The 19,367-nt window shown below is 30.4% G+C and overlaps 1 protein-coding gene across 4 annotated transcripts; it reads left to right on the top strand.

The window, feature by feature from the left end:
• Nucleotides 1–7,540: 7,540 nt before the first annotated feature.
• LOC141666685 (WAT1-related protein At3g18200-like) lies at nt 7,541–9,878 on the top strand. Of its 4 annotated transcripts, none has more exons than XR_012552321.1 (4): nt 7,541–7,847; nt 8,935–9,051; nt 9,173–9,375; nt 9,663–9,878. XR_012552321.1 is itself a non-coding variant. In XM_074472833.1 (4 exons), exons 1-4 carry the CDS (start codon nt 7,816–7,818, stop codon nt 9,801–9,803), a joined length of 489 nt encoding a protein of 162 aa, XP_074328934.1. In that variant the 5' UTR covers nt 7,541–7,815; the 3' UTR covers nt 9,804–9,878. The 4 variants fall into 4 exon arrangements, 1 of the variants encoding a protein (XP_074328934.1); XR_012552320.1 differs by having other exon boundaries at nt 7,541–8,824; XM_074472833.1 differs by having other exon boundaries at nt 9,177–9,375.
• The last annotated feature ends 9,489 nt before the right edge of the window (nt 9,879–19,367 follow it).

The following is a 19,367-nucleotide window of genomic DNA, read 5'->3' as shown; positions in this document are numbered from 1 at the left end:
ATTATTCTTAAGGTTGATTGAGGACTTAGTAATTATATATTTGCAATCAATATTGTATATTTTTAATATAGATAACTTGTACAATTTCTACGACTACAGAAAAGTAAAAATTGTAATCTTAGTACTGGATTACTTAGATAAAGTGTGACAGTATTTAGAATATGGTAAATATTTCGTGCATGTATTAAATATCATAATATCTTAGTCCGAACAGAGAAGTATTACGTTAAATATTACATAAGATAATTGCGGCGTAATTCAACCAAAAGATTTAAATAGATAATTTAAAAATCCAAAAATATGAGAAACATACACGTTGAATAACAAATTATAATATATGTGGTAGAACAATTTGCACGCTTATTCCGAATATCGATAAAATTTTATTTAGTTAAATATCATAAACTAATAAATATAATAAAATGCTCCAGCTGCAATATATCTTTAATGCATCAGTTGTCGAAATTCACTAACCTACATGATAAAAGAAAAAAAAAGTTAGAGTATGAATCTTAAATTATATAATAATTTAAATGTGAGTTGATTTAATGTGCATACGTCTGTCTCAAAGTGACGACCTCGGGATAATCAATATTGATGAAGATACTTGTTGAGGGAAAATTACCTATGCGAATTATACCTTTTTTCAAATAGAAAAAATAGAATACTTTAGGAATGCTTTAAATGGAATTTGAGAGTCAGACTGTTGATTTTTTCAAAAACAATTAGTACATGCAGGAAAGCAAGAATTAAACCTTGGTAAACGTTGATGCGGACATATGCAAGGATGACAATTTTCCTTTCTGTTCGTATATCCTGGTATAAAGAATCTATATTCGGAGGAAAATTACCCACAAAATAAACACGGTGCGATGTCCTGAAATCAAAGTAAAGATGTGGTAAACTAAACAGTTATGATTGTACAAATCTGTATTATAAGGGCCAGAATACGGAATATCTTACTCTCCATCACTTAGTCTGAAGCGGATCATATCCCTTGAACCAAATCTGCTCAGGATTGTTCGCTTTGGTTTCATGTCTTCGACAACACCGATAACATCTATTTTGACATTGTAAATTACTAACATTTATAACTTTAGAAATCTTGATTGTCGACATTTAAAATTCAATATCCGTGGAGTAAACAGACATCTCATCATAATTCGAATTCAAAAGAGCGTCGGAAATAGCAGGCAGGGGAGTCAATTCAAACTTGTGTCGTGGAATCATTAGAGTATCTACTGGAACTATATCCACAATAGTGATGGGTAGGAACCGTATGCAGTTTGTGTTACGCACAAGCCTGTACAAACTAGTTGCAAGCATGATACCTATGTTCCTTATACGGTATAAGGTTCCTGGAATCAAAAGTCCGGCAAATTGATTTCAAATAGCAGGTGAAACAACTGCAACCATGTGCGTATTCTATAATATAAAGAGAGTATATGCATGAATAATAAATATGAAAAATAGAAACGCGGTGAACTCAATTACTTACAATAGATTAAAAGCAATCACACCTCACTGTCGAGTAAAATAAGATTGTGCCTCGAGACCTCTCCATGACCATTCAGTGACCTCCACATTCTTGTCACCCTAACTTTCAACGTCCATGCAATTTGAGTATCATTCAGATCGGACAAATGTTGATGGTCATCCATACCTGGCTGAAAGATGATAAATGTTTATAAGATTAATGTATTATGTATAGTATTTTTTGTTAAAATTGAAGAGAAATATGTGTACAAACCTGTATGTTCTTCAACAATTTTAGTGTAGAACAACTATAAAAGTTACTGAATATATAGTGCCGTCTAAGTAGAATAGGATCGATTTTGAATATGGGAAAGATACTCAATAACACCAATTTTAAAGGAAGATATTGTCATCTTGATTGTAGGCAGTTAGGATAATTTTTATAGGTTGTGGTATACTCTACAAATCACAAACAATACACATATTATATCAAAATTAAGGAGCATATTTTGAGGTTATTCACGGGAAATATCGTGAAAACTTGTATAATGAGATGGAAAGTAGTTACATTTGGTAAATTTCAATATTGAGTACTGCGGGGAATTTAAAATATATAGTCTGACACTTTATTTTGAATTTAAGGCTGCTCATCATGAATTTTTTGAGTCAAATTTAAGAACTTGTCTTCTCTTGAAAAAATGATATTTTCGCTATACAATTTGAAATGAAACATTTCTTTCCATTATAAAATCTTATGTCCATAAAGGACATTGATTGTCAAATTAAATGATGTACGACAGGGTCCTTGATAAATAAGCACTACTTTTTAATAAAAGTAGTGCTTCAACCATGCTTCATTAAACGTAGATGATCAAGGTAATATTTAAATATTGTAAACCAAACTTTTATTTATGTGTGATGATGCTGATCACAGTTATGAAGGATTAAAAATCAAATACATAGATAACAAATGTTGAAAACAGAGTAAAAACATTGTTAAGCAATCGAAATTGCAAATAATGTCACGTGGACAATAACTATAAAAAATCATTCAGCCATAAGCAAGATGAAAGCTCTGGAAAATACTCAAAGTTGAAGCATTCTATCAACCTTCCTGCAAGCAAAAGTGACATATTCATTAATTAAATTAGGTGGACATAGTTTTAGAGTGATGAATAAGGACAATTCCTAGTCAGCGAAAAGCACTTTGGTATATAAGTAAATAGGATGTCTAACATAGGATGCTAGTTATTGTCAATACCTTCTTAATTTTTTTGGCAGAGCCTGGAGTACCATTACCGTCATCACCTTCAGAGTACTATACATGCAAAGACATTTTAATAAGAAAGTCTGCAAATATTAGTATTCAGCATAGAATACTAAAGAGAACTCAAATGTAACATAACCACATTATAATCTAACTTCAAAACCCATGTTGATGGAATAATCTTCGGACAAAATTGGAGATTCAGAAGGAGTTGGAGTGTTCATCGTTGGTTCATATAAATCATCAGCATAAAAGATGTTATTATCCTCAACAACGTTTAATTTTGTCAGACCGAGCTCAACTGAAATTAGCACAGTTGTAGAAAATAAGAATGCATATATGGTATAACATGGTGACGCTGCAGCTATTTTATTTCAATAGTTATTTACCTTATCGTAATCAGAAACCACCTTTGCAGCACTTGTTCCAAGAACTCTTGTAGAAATTCGATCATTCAAAAAAATATTACAGGCAAATGTCTCATCCTCGGCAAGGACCATGATACGGAACCTTGAGAAAATAGTTAGCTATTTTTTAAAGGCTTTAATTAACAGTATCAAGCATACAAATATTTCCAATAAATTGAAATAGTTAGGTTACCTCTTCGGAGACACGGGAATGTTTCGAGGACATTTGGTACATTTGAATACTGTTCCAATTAGCTCAACCTCGTGGAGACATTTGTTACAGCTATAAAACCACCAATTTGTTTCCTCATCGACCTTAATGATCTTAAAGGTGCAACAAATTATTTTCTGTGGTACGATGAAAATGTAATATTTAACAACAAAATCAAACATATAAAAAATGCCATTTCTGAATATTATATAAATGCAATACCTTGAGGTGATCGTATGTCAGATTCTCATTAAGGTCTTTGAGTGACAATTTTTCAAATAATGTGGGAACCAGTTCAATTTGTTTAGCTTGGAACCACTACGCCATAGATGGGCAAATAAGACACTTTTCTAATGTAATGCCTGTTTTGCGTTACATTAGACAGACTTTTTTGACCTATTATAACACTAACGAAATAGCGTTACTTTACATGTAAAGTTACTGTTACGTTAGAGGGCTTGTGTTGTAGTAGAAAACTAGTGTTACAATAGTGCTGACATGACGTAACGCTTTGCTTTATCATTATAATAATATTTAATTTATTTATTATTTTTTTGGGCCCCACCAGTATACACGTCAGCAAAAGTTGGTCCCACACTAACAGGTGGACCACGCATGTGGGCCCACACTAGTGGGCCCACACTGCCACGTAGCACTGCCACGTCAGCAAAGCGTTACGTTAACTTTTCTGTTACAACGCTACTGTTACATTTGCTCAACCCAGCCACGTGTGCACCGCCATGTCATTAAATAATTAATTATTTAATTATTTAATAAATAATTAATTAAAAAATTAAATAAATAATAATTAAATAAATAAATAATGGAGAAGGGGGCTCCACTTGTGGGCCCCACATGTAGGCCCCACATTATCCAATTATTTAATTATTTAATAAATAATAATTTAAATAATTAAATAAATTATAATTAAATAAATAAATAATGCAGAAGTGGGCCTTACTTGTGGGCTCCACATGTGGGCCCCATATGTGGGCCCCACATTATCCAATTATTTAATTATTTAATAAATAATTATTTATATAATTAAATAAATAAATAATGGAGAAGTGGGCCCAACATGTGGGCCCCACATGTGGGCCCCACGTTATCCAATTATTTAATTATTTAATAAATAATTAAATAAATAAATAAATGAGAAGTGGGCCCCACATATGGGCCGCACATTATCCAATTATTTAATTATATAATAAATAATTATTTAAATAATTAAATAAATAAATAATGGAGAAGTGGGCCCAACATGTGGGTTCCACTTGTGGGCCCCACATGTGGGTCCCACGTTATCCAATTATTTAATTATTTAATAAATAATTATTTAAACAAGTAAATAAATAAATAAATGAGAAGTGGGCCCCACATCTGGGCCCCATATGTGGGCCCCATATGTGGGCCACACATTATCCAATTATTTAATTATTTAATAAATAATTATTTAAATAATTAAATAAATAAATAATGGAGAAGTGGGCCCCACATGTGGGCACCACTTGTGGGCCCCACATGTGGGCCCCACATTATCCAATTATTTAATTATTTAATAAATAATTAAATAAATAATTAATAAATAAATAAATGAGAAGTGGGCCCCACATGTGGGCCCCACATTATCCAATTATTTAATTATTTAATAAATAATTATTTAAATAATTAAATAAATAAATAATGGAGAAGTGGGGCCCACATGTGGACTCCACTTGTGGGCCCCACATGTGGGCCCCACATTATCCAATTATTTAATTATTTAATAAATAATTATTTAAATAATTAAATAAATAAATAATGGAGATGTGGGCCCCACATGTGGGCTCCACTTGTGGTCCCCACATGTGGGCGCCACTTGTGGGCCCCACATGTGGGCCTCACGTTATCCAATTATTTAATTATTTAATAAATAATTATTATTCATAATTAAATAAATAAATAAATGAGAAGTGGGCCCCCCATGTGGGCCCCACATTATCCATTTATTTAATTATTTAATAAATAATTATTTAAATAATTAAATAAATAAATAATGGAGAAGTGGGCCCCACGTGTGGGCTCCACTGTGGGCCCCACATGTAGGCCCCACACTATCCAATTATTTAATAATTTAATAGATAATTATTTAAATAATTAAATAAATAAATAATGGAAAAGTGGGCCCCACATGTGGGCTCCAGTTGTGGGCCCCACATGTGGGTCCCACATTATCCAATTATTTAATTATTTAAATAATTAAATAAATAATGAGTTTGGGACATAAAAATAGTGCTAAACGGGACAATTGCCAGATTTTCGCGTGGATGGAGCAAATTTGTCAAAGATCTTGACTTAAAGGAGGATGACAATTTGCGCTTCACATTACAGCAAGACAGTGTTGTTCCAACTTTTAACATTGAAGTCAATCCTCCCAATTAGTAATTATCCTCCATATATTTCTTAGAATCTGAACCTGCTACTTAACATTATCAATGTAGTTTGGAGATTGAATTTTGATATTGTGATGCTGTTGGAATACTCTTTATATCAATTTGAACGTGTTCCATGTGCTTATGCTTTAAATTATATTGAATTATATTGTAATTTTGTATTTTCATATGCAACTTAAGTTTTGAGGCTGGTGATGAAACCTTGAACCAAAATCCTTAATATTAAAATGGGAGTGTCGTTTTATTGTCAATAGCATACTAATATATAATTTTTATATATTTTCAAGTTGATGACTAATATGCACATGGTAAACTCTACCTTTTTCGTTTTCATACTTATCTATAAATTTGGTTTGCTCTCTTAAACCTCTGTATGCACTAGTACAAAAACTGCCATACGCGTCACCTTATTTGCGTCTGTTATACGTGAAACAGACGCATAAAATGTATAAACGCGTTTGTTATAAACGCGTCTGTTATAAACGCGTCTGTTGACGATTTAACAGACGCATGTGTAGGTAGATGACATGTTTATAAGTCTGTCACATTACAACAGACGCATATAATGTTATTATATGCGTCTGTCAAAATATTATATACGTTTGTCTTTACATATAAGTCTGTTATATGTGTTTGTCCTACTCGAACAAACGTATATAAAATAGTTTTATGCGTCTGTGCTACTCGAATAGACGTATATAATATTGTTATATGTGTCTTTTCTTCTCCGACACACTTATATGACTTTTATAAAAAATTATTTTTTCAATTAAAAATTATAAATAAATAAATATTTTACATAAAATTAATAAATTCAAAACATTATTTAATTTACTATTTAAAATTAAATATTTGTAACAAGATTTATTTATCACATTTATATAAATTAAATTTTTTTATATTATAAAAATGTATTTGAAAAAAATTATTGAAAAATATTTACAAGCATAATGATTTACACATTAAAGCAAATAAAGGCCATCATGGTCTATCATATATTTCATAAATAGGTTTTTTATTATTTAAAAATATTATATAAAACTGTACGTCTATTTTGAAAATAACTACTAACTTGTTTTACATATAAGAATGCTATAGGCTTCCTCAATACTTAATTCTAAAAGTTATTGTTAAAAAGTGAATTTTTTTTCTTAAAATAAAAAAATCACATGTAACATTTATGTACTGAATTTTAAAATTAGTATATAAATCTAAATTTCTTTAAATATCTTTTCCGTTTTACAAGAATTTTCAGCTATAAACTATAAAATCTTTAGAGTGGTCGTTTGTAAAAAATATTTTTAAAAAATTATAAATTTAGCATTGGTGTGGTATAAATTTTTAATTTTTTCTAAAAGATTAGAGTTTTGAAATGCTCAAAATTTTGTAAAAATATTAGAGGTAGAAGGAACGGTGTTTAACTTAAAAGAAAAATTATCAAACATATTAAATTTTTCATTTTATTTTTATAAATATTTATAGAAAATACAGTTTGTAATAAAAAAGACCCGCAGCTTTATTATATTATTTTCGAAATTACTGAAATAATTTTTGTTTACCTTTGAGTTTACTTTAAGTTGAATGTTAAGTTGCATATAATTACAAATTTGTATTTAAAAAAATTAAAAAATTTGCAAATTTCAGTTTTATAAAAATATATTTTTACCGTAATAATTAGAAAATCTATGTTTTGAAAAACATTAACAGAAAAACAAAAAAAAAGGACCCTTTATTTGGAAAATTATAATCCATAAAAAAATGACCCTCGTTTACACTTTCTCTCTGTCTCGACCCTTCTCTCTCACAAACTGGGCGGTTCTTCAATAGGTTTTTTATACATGAAATTAGAGTTCTTCGTTAGGAATAGATCAAATTAAGGTTGATGCTTCAAGTTCAATTAGGGATTATTCAATTGGGGTTCTACTTCTAGTTAGATTGGCGTTGGAATGAGTGGGATGCAAGCTGTGGCTAGTGATTTTGTAATTGCACAGTTTTATTTTCTTACAGATCTACTTCTTGTTCATGGGCGATGGTCATACCTTTGAATATGCAAGGTAACGTTTCTACCTTTAGATAACACACTATCTCTTGACGACTGTTTTTAAACTCTATATAATGTTGTTTAGATGCCTGTGACTCTGTAAATATTGTTAACTTTGACTTTGTTTTAGTTGAATTATTTTTAATTCTTTTTTCCCTCTCTACTTCAGCTTATTTTGTAGGAAACTGAAGTCCTTATTGCTTTCATTCTGATAGAGTATTGCAACTTCATTTTGATGGTCAGAGTCATAATTGGTTGATATGTATGCCAATGAAATTTCTTATGCTCCAGACCTGCAGATTTTAAAATATAGCTATTGTAATTAAGCTGATTTAGGTTATTTTGTGCAGAAAATATAACCTTGTTATAATCGATTCCTTGAACACAGAACCAAATGAGTATCCATGAATCTAGGAGTATATATACGTTCAAAGTGGTAACTTCACATTTTTAATTATATATAACATGTGCATTATATTAGGCTCTCAAAGAGAGGTCAATGTCTGTAGAGATGGAATTTATTTCTCTATTTTACCTTATTTATATTTTGCATATATTCTGCAATGTTTTGCTCTGTTTTCATTGACTCATCAGTCTTTCATTTTATTTTAAGTTAACATCTACCACTAGTATAAACACTGTCGACTACATTATGTGTCTTGCAATCTTAAGAAATAGTTTTGTTTTGTAGATAATCAGGATAGAAGTAGTCATCTTATAACTGTCAAGTACTGTAGCTGAGATTAATAACAAAACCTGAAGGTATTGAACTACCACCATTTGAGCTTCTAAGTAATTGTTAGTTACTGCATGAACGTATAATAGCTTATCGGACTTTTACATTAATAGGTTTGGCTAAACAAGTCACATGTATTTAATCATTGTTACTTAATCAGAAGAAGAAGTTACACTCAATCATTGGTTTGCTGCAGAATAGCTTACTAGAATTTTGTATTTACCATTTGGTTCGAAAAAGTCATAGCCTCACAGGTATGTCACTTTTATCTGATGTCTGTATATACCTAATTATGTACTCCTATCAATTTTCAATATATTCCTTTCATTTATTCACTAATACTTTTTGCTTCTTCTCTGATCAGAATTACTGCAAATCAAGGATGTTATATCTTAGAATTGTACTATGCATCCCCAACCTTGGCCTCTGCTATGCAGAACTCAGTGCCTGCAATAACCTTTGTCATGGCTTCTACTTTGAGGTAAATTTAATATAAGAAAACAGAACAAGTATATACATTAAAAACAAGTTGTATTTAAAAAAATGTTGGTTCCGGGAGTATGTTTTTACATAATAACTTGATTTGCACCTATTGTTTCTAGACAGAAAAAAGTTAATATTATGGAGGGAATGCTTGGCCAAAATTCTTGGAACAATTTCTAGCGTCGGAGGTGCAACAATTATCACCCTGTATAAAGGTCCTCCACTGCTACAAACCCAACAGTCACAACAACCACCAGAAATTCATTCCCTGGACAATAAAACACAGAATTATACGAGGGGTTGTATATATATACTTGGACAGGTATTTAATCCAATTACTAATAAATCACTATTATCTATCATTAACATTTATTTTTCTTTGGTATGAGATGAACCTTATATTTATGACATTGTAGAAACATTAACTTTAAAACCAGTGGGATTCATTTAAATTCTTTACAAGGTTTTTTTAAGAATTTTAATTATCTTTTACTTGTTCAGGTACCTTTATTACTCTCTATTTATTTTGTAAAATGTTGAATTGTGCCAGATGCCGTATCTTATGTCAATAGCCTCTAATGCTAATAATGAGATAATCATTCACTTTAGGTTGGAACTTCTGGAAAATCACTTCTTGAGGATGGTATTAATGATGAAGGGTTTAGCACAGGAGCCCATGGATGTGCTATAATCGAGGTACTTGGAAAGGACAAGCGTAACGAGGTGCTGGCTACATTACACAAGGTTTGAACTGACATCAGCAGTTCACTCATTTCTATTCAGATTTTGGATCAAAAGTAAGAGCAAGAGAAAATAAATAGAAAAGAATATAGATGTTACCGATCCATGTTACCGAATTAGCATTTTTTTGTATGGATTGAGATGTATATGAAATTTTTATTTATGGGATTGAGATATGTATTAGTTTTGTGTATTTTAATGGTGAAGCAAGCAACTGAAAAAATATAATAATAAAAAAACACTTTTTCCGGCTGTTGTTATGAGAGACATGAAATCACTATTACCTAATAGGCGCATATGCATCATATCTGATACGTCTCCTCCATACACGTGTGGTGTGAACAGACGTATATGACCTTTTTTAACAGACGCGTATGACTGTTTTTGTACTAATGATGTTTGTAATGATTTGCATATTGTAACGTACAGACTTTTTTTTTGAAAATCATAATCTCTTGAAATTCGATCTCAAGAGATTGCTACATCTTTTTTAAAATTTTCTTTAGTTGGCACATATATTTTTTAGGTAAATCATAGTAGCTATAAAGTTAGAAAATTGAATTTAATGTTAAGTACATCACACACATTGTCAAACTACAGCATATGGATATTCTTTTTGTAAATGCATCAAATTTTTCTGTGAGAATATATGATTAGTACATATAAAGTGAAAATTCATCCCTCTTAAAGTTCTATCTAATTTGAAAATTGTACTGGCAGACATGTTCAAGAAGTACAAAAATGTGATTAATATTAAAACATCCACTCCAATTCATGATGTAATGCTACTAAAGATTAAAACGGATAGTATTTAAATTTAATTTCCACGATAAAATTGATCCAACCATAATAGATAATTGTAAAAAATAGTAGGATGTATATAATATGATGCATATTCACATGTTAATTACATTCCTAACTCTGAAAAACTTTGATGCATACACTTAGCCGCATTCATTGGCTGATGCACGAGTAAGCAAGATAAACATCTTCTTTTGTTTAATGGATATAATTCATTTAGATGTCCAACTCTCCAAGCATATCTTCTTTTGTTTATTCCAGATCCTCTCCTGTAAATCAGCCATTTTTCATCCCTGAAGTGTATCCGCACTTAAGTTCTGATATTAGTTCTGACTCCTTAAGTTCTGATAACTTCCTGTCTTCGGTAAGTTCTGATTTCCAGTTAAGTTCTGATATTCTGATAATAAGTTCTGAAACTAAACAAATCAGATTAGACATGACATCACAAATCATAACTTAACTGGAAATCGAAACTTACTGAAGACAGGAAGTTATCAGAACTTAAGGCGTCAGAACTTATATCAGAAATTAAGTGCGGATAGACTTCAGGGATATCAGAACGTTGCACTCATTGGCTGATGCATGATTAATCAAAAACAATGTAATGATCCTGATTATCTTCCTCTTGCAGTAGAAGTGACGATCTCCAAATATGAGGAAAAGAATGAGTATGTGAATATGCACAGTATGCACCACATATAAAATAGTTTTTTGTAAACCTTTTTAAAAGTATCTTCTCATAATGAGGACCTAATCAGAACATTCATTAAGGACATATCAAAAATTAAGAGTAACATGATAGTTGAAAACAGGGAAAAAAAATTCAAATTGTTAACTACCATTCGATTGTTCCAGATCATGGTAACTGTTAAATTTATCAGAAAATAACTGCGAAAAACAACCAGCAATACTGATATGTATATATACCTTTGGGTGTTTTTAAAATTTAGATGTATATTACAGATTACAAAAATGACTTCAAGAAGTGAGAAGAGGAACAGATGATCAGGCATAAAGAATGTTGCGGAGCAAGAGTTGCAAAATTTGGCTATAGCGTGCGCAGAATTCAATAATGACATGGAAGAAACAAAGATTTTCTACTCAGAGATGTATGCTACAACGGAAAATAGGCAATCTGAATTGTTTGCTCGTTCTATTGGCCTTGAAGAACGATTCAAGTAATATTCAAATGTTTATCTATTTTTATGATTTATATTACTTTATATTACAAATTTAATGGACTCAGTTTCGATCTTTCACATCGAAATAGAGAGTACTCTGAAAAACATGGAGAGTCATCACAAAGTAGTACTGAAATTCCACATTCTTATACAGTGGATTCATACAGATTCCTAGGTGATACGTCCACATCTCTACATGGTCATGAGAACAAATTCAAACAGAACACAGAAGAAATGGTAAGTGCATTTAAAAAGTTTGGTGATGGGTGGAAAGAACATCTTAATACTTTGAATGCTCGTGCTGATATGTTGAGTGAAGAAAGTGGAAAGCTTCGCATATTATTAGATGATTATGCTCAAAATATATAAATTATGTTATAGTCGATATGTTGTGATGATGTATTCTACTTTCTCTACTTGGGGGATAGTAATAAACGTTTTTATGCAATAATTACAAATATGATTGATTGTTTATATTGGATTATTGTCATGTTGTGTTTACTGTAGATGTTTAAAAACATATATATACATTGAACAATAATTAAAAATGCAGTTTATTCTATATACAAATATGTCTTCCTTACATGATAGACATATATCACATTCACATACATTGAAAATATTTTAAACTTGCACAACCTGACCATCAATTGGTGGTCCGGGATCATTAACTTCAAAGTCCCGAAATCTTGCTTGCTCTAGCCCAATACCTAAATCCATGTTTAGGAAATTCTATATATCTGCAACAGGCCTATCAAATGTTCGAAGGTCATGAGATTCCTGTCTTCCAAGTGTTGCCAAACGACGTGCAACTGCATTCCTATTAGGATGAACCAAATTAAGTTCATAACGGATGTTCTTATCACTAAGCCTTGAAAGAATAAGTCTAAAAGTCTGTCTGGAATGTGGTGTAATCCCTTCTTCTTTGTAATATTTACATTCTCGGTATGCTTGTATATTGTCGGTTTCAATGATAACTCGTTCGTAATAATCCTGGAATGCACGGCGCATACCTAATAAAATAGCCCATAATGCACTATTCAAATTTGGGATTCCTGGAATTGTGCCATAACTAAGTCTGAGAAGATGACCTCCTGCATCTTTTACAACAACACCACTACCATTTCTATTATCGCCTTCGGGAGCATTCTGGATATACTCACTATGGACATTGATCTTCACCCAACAATTATGAGGAAATTGCCATACACGCTCAACATGTTCCATTCTACCCAAATGTATAAAACAAAATTTAACTGTTTATGGGTTTAATTTGATTATATGAGATATTATTAAATGATTGTTTGTAGTATATAAAGAAAAGAATTTAATAGATGTGTCTGCTCCAAATAGTTGAAGAGTTTTAGATATTTAAAAAAAGGTTATAAGAGTTGAGGAGATTTGTCTATTCCAAAATGTTGTGGGATTTAAAATAATTAAATTTATTGGAAAAGTTTAGATCGCAATAGTCATCATAATTATGTGCCCTAAAGATAATTATTATGTTGAAGAAATTATAGAAATAATAGTATTTTCTTCACACATGATCTAATCAATTCAATGTTTAATATTCCATTAGAAAAACAATTCTAAAATACATTGTTCATGGGCAATGTAAAATTATATATTGTAGAAGATTATATTATGTAAAATTCAACTACATATGATGAAAGCTAAGATAAATTCAGATACATAAACAGTTATATTGAAACTTTTCCAATTAAAAGCTTAATAGAATAATATCTATTATTAGTACTACTAAAAGTTTATCAATTAACTGTTTTTATTAAAAATAAAACAAAACATGTTTTAATAGTTTATGAATTAGTAATTATGATCGAATTTCTTTTTCAGGAATTAAATAACTTTCTTCAATACAAAGTAAATAATTAGTTTAGCACAAACTTTATTTATCAAAATTTCAAACATGCAGTTGTTTATGTGATTGTAAATTGTGATCAGAAAATATATAAATTCAGAATACTATATATATATATATCAAAGTAATGAATTCAAGCAAAATAATGGCAATGTTCAAAAAAAACTTACATTATAACTGATGTCGCGGCTCATAGTTCAGATCTGTGGTTTCAAAATTTATACAACATGTTACAACAACACTGTAGTGCTGTTAGTTTACCATGTGCACTATCGGTTTAAGTTCTAACCACGCCTTGTACTCGGAAGTAACTTTCTTACCAACACTATACTGCTTCACTATGTCAATTGAGGTAAGTTAATTAGAATTAGTTAGTAAACCTCTTCATGAGTCAAACACATTCACCTGCAAGACACGGAAACAAATTAAAACAGTCATGCGACTGAAAAACATTATTGGGAAAAATTAAAATCAAATGAAACTCTTATATTTGATTCATCTGAAAATGTGTTAGACAGAGGGTATGACATAGGTCTAATTCCTTGGAAAATGACTACAAATCTGAATTTGTTTTCACATTTTACAACATAAATTAAGAGAGCTTCTTAATTGAAAGCACCTTCGAAAGTTAGTTTTGAGGATAGCTGTCAATTAAGTACCCTTTTAAGACACCTTTCAGGAAGAACCAAATCAACCTTTGTAACCTATAATTTTAAACAATGCAGACATTGATAGCATTGTCATTATTTGACACATTTGTGAAAGATGTATTAACTCCAAAACCCAACTATAAGCTATGAATGCACAACACATCAAGAATCTTGTAAACAAAATAAGGTTATAGAAGATGGCGCATGTAGATTCATGGATTTAAATTCCAGTTACATAAGAACAATTGAAGTTTACACAAATATATTACTTGAATTTAATAATTCATAGCATAAAGTAAAATCTTGAAAAGCATAAGTTGAAGAGTGTATTTGTGACATTTTGAGTTCCAAATATGCGCCATCTTCAAACCCTCTGGCCATAAGTCGCCTTCTTCCTGATAGTTTCCTTGGACAGCTCCAGTGCAAAGTGAATTCCACAAGTCTATCTCAAACGGAGGTCCATCTTCCAGGTGGAACGGTTTAACACTCCTTGCATTTGGACATAATTTGTTTACTGGTAGCAGAACATCATTTCCAGCAATGTTACCGTGCATGTCAGAGAGCAGAGTAATAATCTCTTTCACTCTTCCTCTCATGTCAGTATTGGTGACTATCATATACATTTCAGCAGCAGTACTATCTAATTCAGCTGGTCTAAATAATGCCTTAAAGAAAATGTAAGCAAATCTGGATGGGAAATATTTAGAAGATAGTACTGATAAAACCTCAAGATTAAAATCAACATTATTCCTCTACAACAGTCTGAGAGATGAGTTAAAAAAAGCTTGCCTGATGAACATCGTGTCTAACACAATAAGAAACGAAGCCGTAGAACTGGTCACGTGTAACTTCCATCTGATGCTGATGAAAGTCATATAGCTTATCTCTGTCAAGAGCTTCAAGGACATACTTGATATGTTTCTTTGGTTGTTTACGCTCCCATACCAACAAAAGCTTCACGAACAAACTGAAGCTTTTTGTCTTGAAAATGAGGTGAGAAAAAAAAAGTATGATCAACTCTAGTGAAATATTAAAATTGTTGGATCAGCCATTTGAGAAAGCTTTGCTCGAAATTGTAGTTAACCTGTTACTTTTGACTTTAAGAGAAAGGGAATGCGTATGGACTTAATTAACAATGATGATCTGCAGTTGTTTTGGACAAAAGATTGTTATCTTTTCATCTTCCTTTTATGTTTAATAAATTTTACATATCCCGAGGAATAAAATATAAATATATTGATTTTATGTACTTATTCCCAAAAACATATTTTTCTTATAAAAGATCGTATAAATCATTGAAGAATATAAACTAAAAATAATCATAAAATAAATTAATGTAAAGATGGAAGAAAGTAATTATACACAATATTTGTCTTTCAATATTTATTCTACAAATTACTCATTCCCGTAATATCAATATTTATCAATATTTTCGCAACAAAAATAAAATAAAATAATATTAAATCTTGGCATCATCATAATTCAATTTCCAAATTTAAATTTCACAGAACAAAAAATCTTAACTTATTTTTCTGAACTGTCAACTAATTACATGACATAGTAATATAAATTTATTTGTAAAAAAAATCATCTTGAAGATACTAATTATTTGTATCTTCTCTGGGAATTACATATTTTTCAACATATATTTTGATTTAATCTAACTTTACCAAAAATATTTTTTAAATATTTGTGAAAAAAAGATAAAATCAATGTTTATCATGACAATATCTCCAAAAGCAGTTCTCCTTACACCTATTGCTAAAACTGTATTGGAAGACTCGTTATAGTTTGTAGAGCATTAATTACATCTATCATTCTATTTTATTGTATCTAGACATATAATCAATAACAAAAAGTGCTACAACCAAGATATAGCTCATTGTATATGTACTATCATAGGTAGTTAGAAAACTTTTATCTTTTAAGTTTACTGAATTTTTTTAGATTTCGTTAATGTATGAAATTCAAAATATACATTATATTTAATCATCAATTACTGACATTTAATTTTGATTTTTTAGTTCTCAAGATTTAGCGAATCTGGAAAGAGTATCTTACTTCTTGTGTCGTAACATATTTTTTTCTCAAGTTTTGAGAAGACAGTGTGAATAAAGTTAGTGTAGTAAAACCAACTTATAGTATAATTAAATTGATAATTTGAAAAGACATAAAGTAAAGTCTATATATAGTTCAATATTTTGCATGAATTGTTTTAAAAATAAAAAAAATACAAAATCATCCTTATATAAAAATATATTATATTAATGTAATTTACAGAATGGGCCTTTTAATATAAGGAGAAAGAGAGAAGAAAAACAAAAGCAAACAAAAAAGCCTGACTTTGAGATTTTATAAACCCAAAAAAATACAACATACCTGTCTTAAAAAAAACCCATATAACGCAAACTGCCGTTAATTTGGGATTCTCAACTTCCATTAAGCAAGAAGTCTAACTTCCTTTCACAAAGAAGGCAATAGCATTCTCGGTACAATCAACTCGTTGTCTACAATAGAGGTATGAATCAATTTTGATTTTATAGTTATATTGCTTACATACAGTTTATATATATATATATACATGGAATAGAGCTATGAATCATTTGTTGGTATACATTTATATTGCTTGATTCATAGAGTTTTATGTATATATATCTAAAATTAATCTATTAATGCAACATAGAATTTAAGAACATGTTTTGTTTCGATTCATGTAATCTAATATTTTTGTATTTTATGCATGTAGTGTTCTTGTGAAATTTCTGCTCTGTATTTCATCCATCTTGGTTTTAATTAAATTTCATGATTTATATTTATTGGAATAAATTTATTATGTAATTACAGATGAAGAGAGCATCAGATTCTACAACGAAGAATGTAGCAGATTTAGGTAAAAATTTGACCTTTAGTCAGTATACTGTTTTATTGAGGTACATAAACATAATACTAATTGTATAAAGAATGAAGATACTATATGTAGCTTTCTCGCAGTAAATGTGGAAGTTATATAGTTTTAATCTCTTTATAATCTTCTGAAATTTTACAGCTTTCATTTATATAGTTTTAATCTCTTTATAATCTGATTTCAGGGAAATTGTAAGTGTAGATTTTACAGCTTTCATTTATATAGTTTTAATCTCTTTATAATCTTCTGAAATTTTGATTTAATGGTACTTCATCAGAGAGTGCCACCGAATTTTAAAGGTTTTTGTGGTAGAAGAATTTAAGATCACTTGAAGATATACTGTAAAACACATATATGGCATGCTCGATATGATTCAGAAGTCGGTAAAATATGTGGTCTTGCTCGTTTCATGGAGTACTATGGCATTAAGATATATAACTTTGTTCACTTTGATTATTATGGGGACAGAGTTTTTAATGTGAAGATATATAAGGAAGACACAGTTGAAATAAACTACCAGACAATACATCCAAATGAGTGGAAGAAGAATAAACCTGAATGGAAACATGATGAATTCGGTGTCCTATATGGAAACATTGAGTTTCAGAAATCTATTGCTCGGTTAGTTTACGATGCAATTCTGAACAAAAGTGAATCTTACCTTATCTGCATAAATAGCACAGACTTGCAAGAACATGCGCTAGATCTGGTATGATAGATTTTGGAATTATTTTCATATCAGCTAAAATTCATCCTTTCATATCAGTTGGTATAAGGTGTATAATTATCCAATTATTTGTATATATATTAGACACTGAAGCCAGGAACGGAGAATTTCTATAAAAACTTGAAAAATGGGAACTCGGTCAGTCTGAGGTTTACTACTAAGGAATGGAAATGCGAGGTAGAGAGGATTGGAGGACATTGCAAATTTTGGAAAGGATGGGCTGATTTTGTATCAGACACAGGACTTGGAGTTGGAGATTATATTGTCTTGTATAGAATGCATAATGATATTTATAATGTGAACAATGTGAATGTTTGCATCTATAAACATGAAGTTTATGGTAAAGATCTTGATAGAGGTACTGTCATAAGTTAAATTTTTTGATTTATACATATAAATTATTTATGAATTAAGGAAATTGTACATCTGTAGAAACTCATCAAATATTTTTTTGGGGCAGGAAACTTGTTGGCAGGTAACTTGTTGGTGGAAACTCTAGCATGTGGAGGATTTCTGAGTAACTTCCGTCGTGATCAAATTGAAGAGCATATATAATTATATGTTGTTGCATTCGTACATGTTTGTGCTTTTATGTGTAATTCGTAAAAATAATATTATTTATTATTTCTTTCCAAGATTGTACCAAGTTTGGTGCGGTACAAATACAGTCAAAAGCTCCAGACGATAGAGAAAATCCGGGTTGGAGGGAATGAATCTTTTGTTTCATACAACTCGCCAAGTGGATATTTTTACTGCCTTGGATATGTGCTAGTGATATTTTATTTGCGCGAAAGAGATACACATGTATTTATTATGGATGATAGTAATATCATTTCAGCTAGGATTTTTCAGGAAGATGGATTTGAGGTTGATTACTTAAAAAGGCGTATTAGAGGAAAAGGGATGATAGGAAGAGAGTGGTTTCTACAGATTCATTTAGATTCTGATGAAGATTTGATACATATCAATGTGGAAAAATCTGATGAAGGTTAAAGTTATAATTATTGTACTAATGTTTCTATATTACAATTTTATAGATATGGAGGTGGAACATGAATTTGTTGGTGGCGAAAGAGGAGAAAGTATGTTAATGGAAGAAGACAATGACATGGATCCATTGCATGAATTTTGTAATTCATTGCTAGTAAGAAAGGATGGAAATATTACAAAAAAAATCATAGATTGAAGAAGAGACATAAGATGGTATATGATAATATCGATTCAGATTAATAGAATAGAGTTATTTGTTCGTTTAAAAATGTATGTAAAAGTATTATGCTCCTGTAATTATTAGGTGGATATTAATCAAACCAAGTTTCCAGGATTTATCGCCATTCTTAAATCAGATAACTATGCACAAAATGTAGTGGTACATTTTTCATTTAATGTTGTATACATTTCATATATTAACTTTGGGTGAAATTTTAAGG

This window comes from Apium graveolens, chromosome 6 (assembly GCF_009905375.1).
Source record: "Apium graveolens cultivar Ventura chromosome 6, ASM990537v1, whole genome shotgun sequence".
In the NCBI taxonomy this organism is placed as follows: domain Eukaryota; kingdom Viridiplantae; phylum Streptophyta; class Magnoliopsida; order Apiales; family Apiaceae; genus Apium; species Apium graveolens.
Note: the sequence above shows the minus strand (reverse complement) of the source record. Positions and strands in the feature narration are given on the sequence as shown.

What these genes read in the sequence shown, in the direction of transcription:
- LOC141666685 (XM_074472833.1), top strand. Translation starts at nt 7,816, where the DNA reads ATGGGCGATGGTCATACCTTTGAATATGCAAG. An exon ending in GTCATGGCTTCTACTTTGAG is followed by an intron (nt 9,052 to 9,176) that starts GTAAATTTAATA and finishes GTTTCTAGACAG; the next exon opens with AAAAAAGTTAATATTATGGA. An exon ending in GTATATATATACTTGGACAG is followed by an intron (nt 9,376 to 9,662) that starts GTATTTAATCCA and finishes CATTCACTTTAG; the next exon opens with GTTGGAACTTCTGGAAAATC.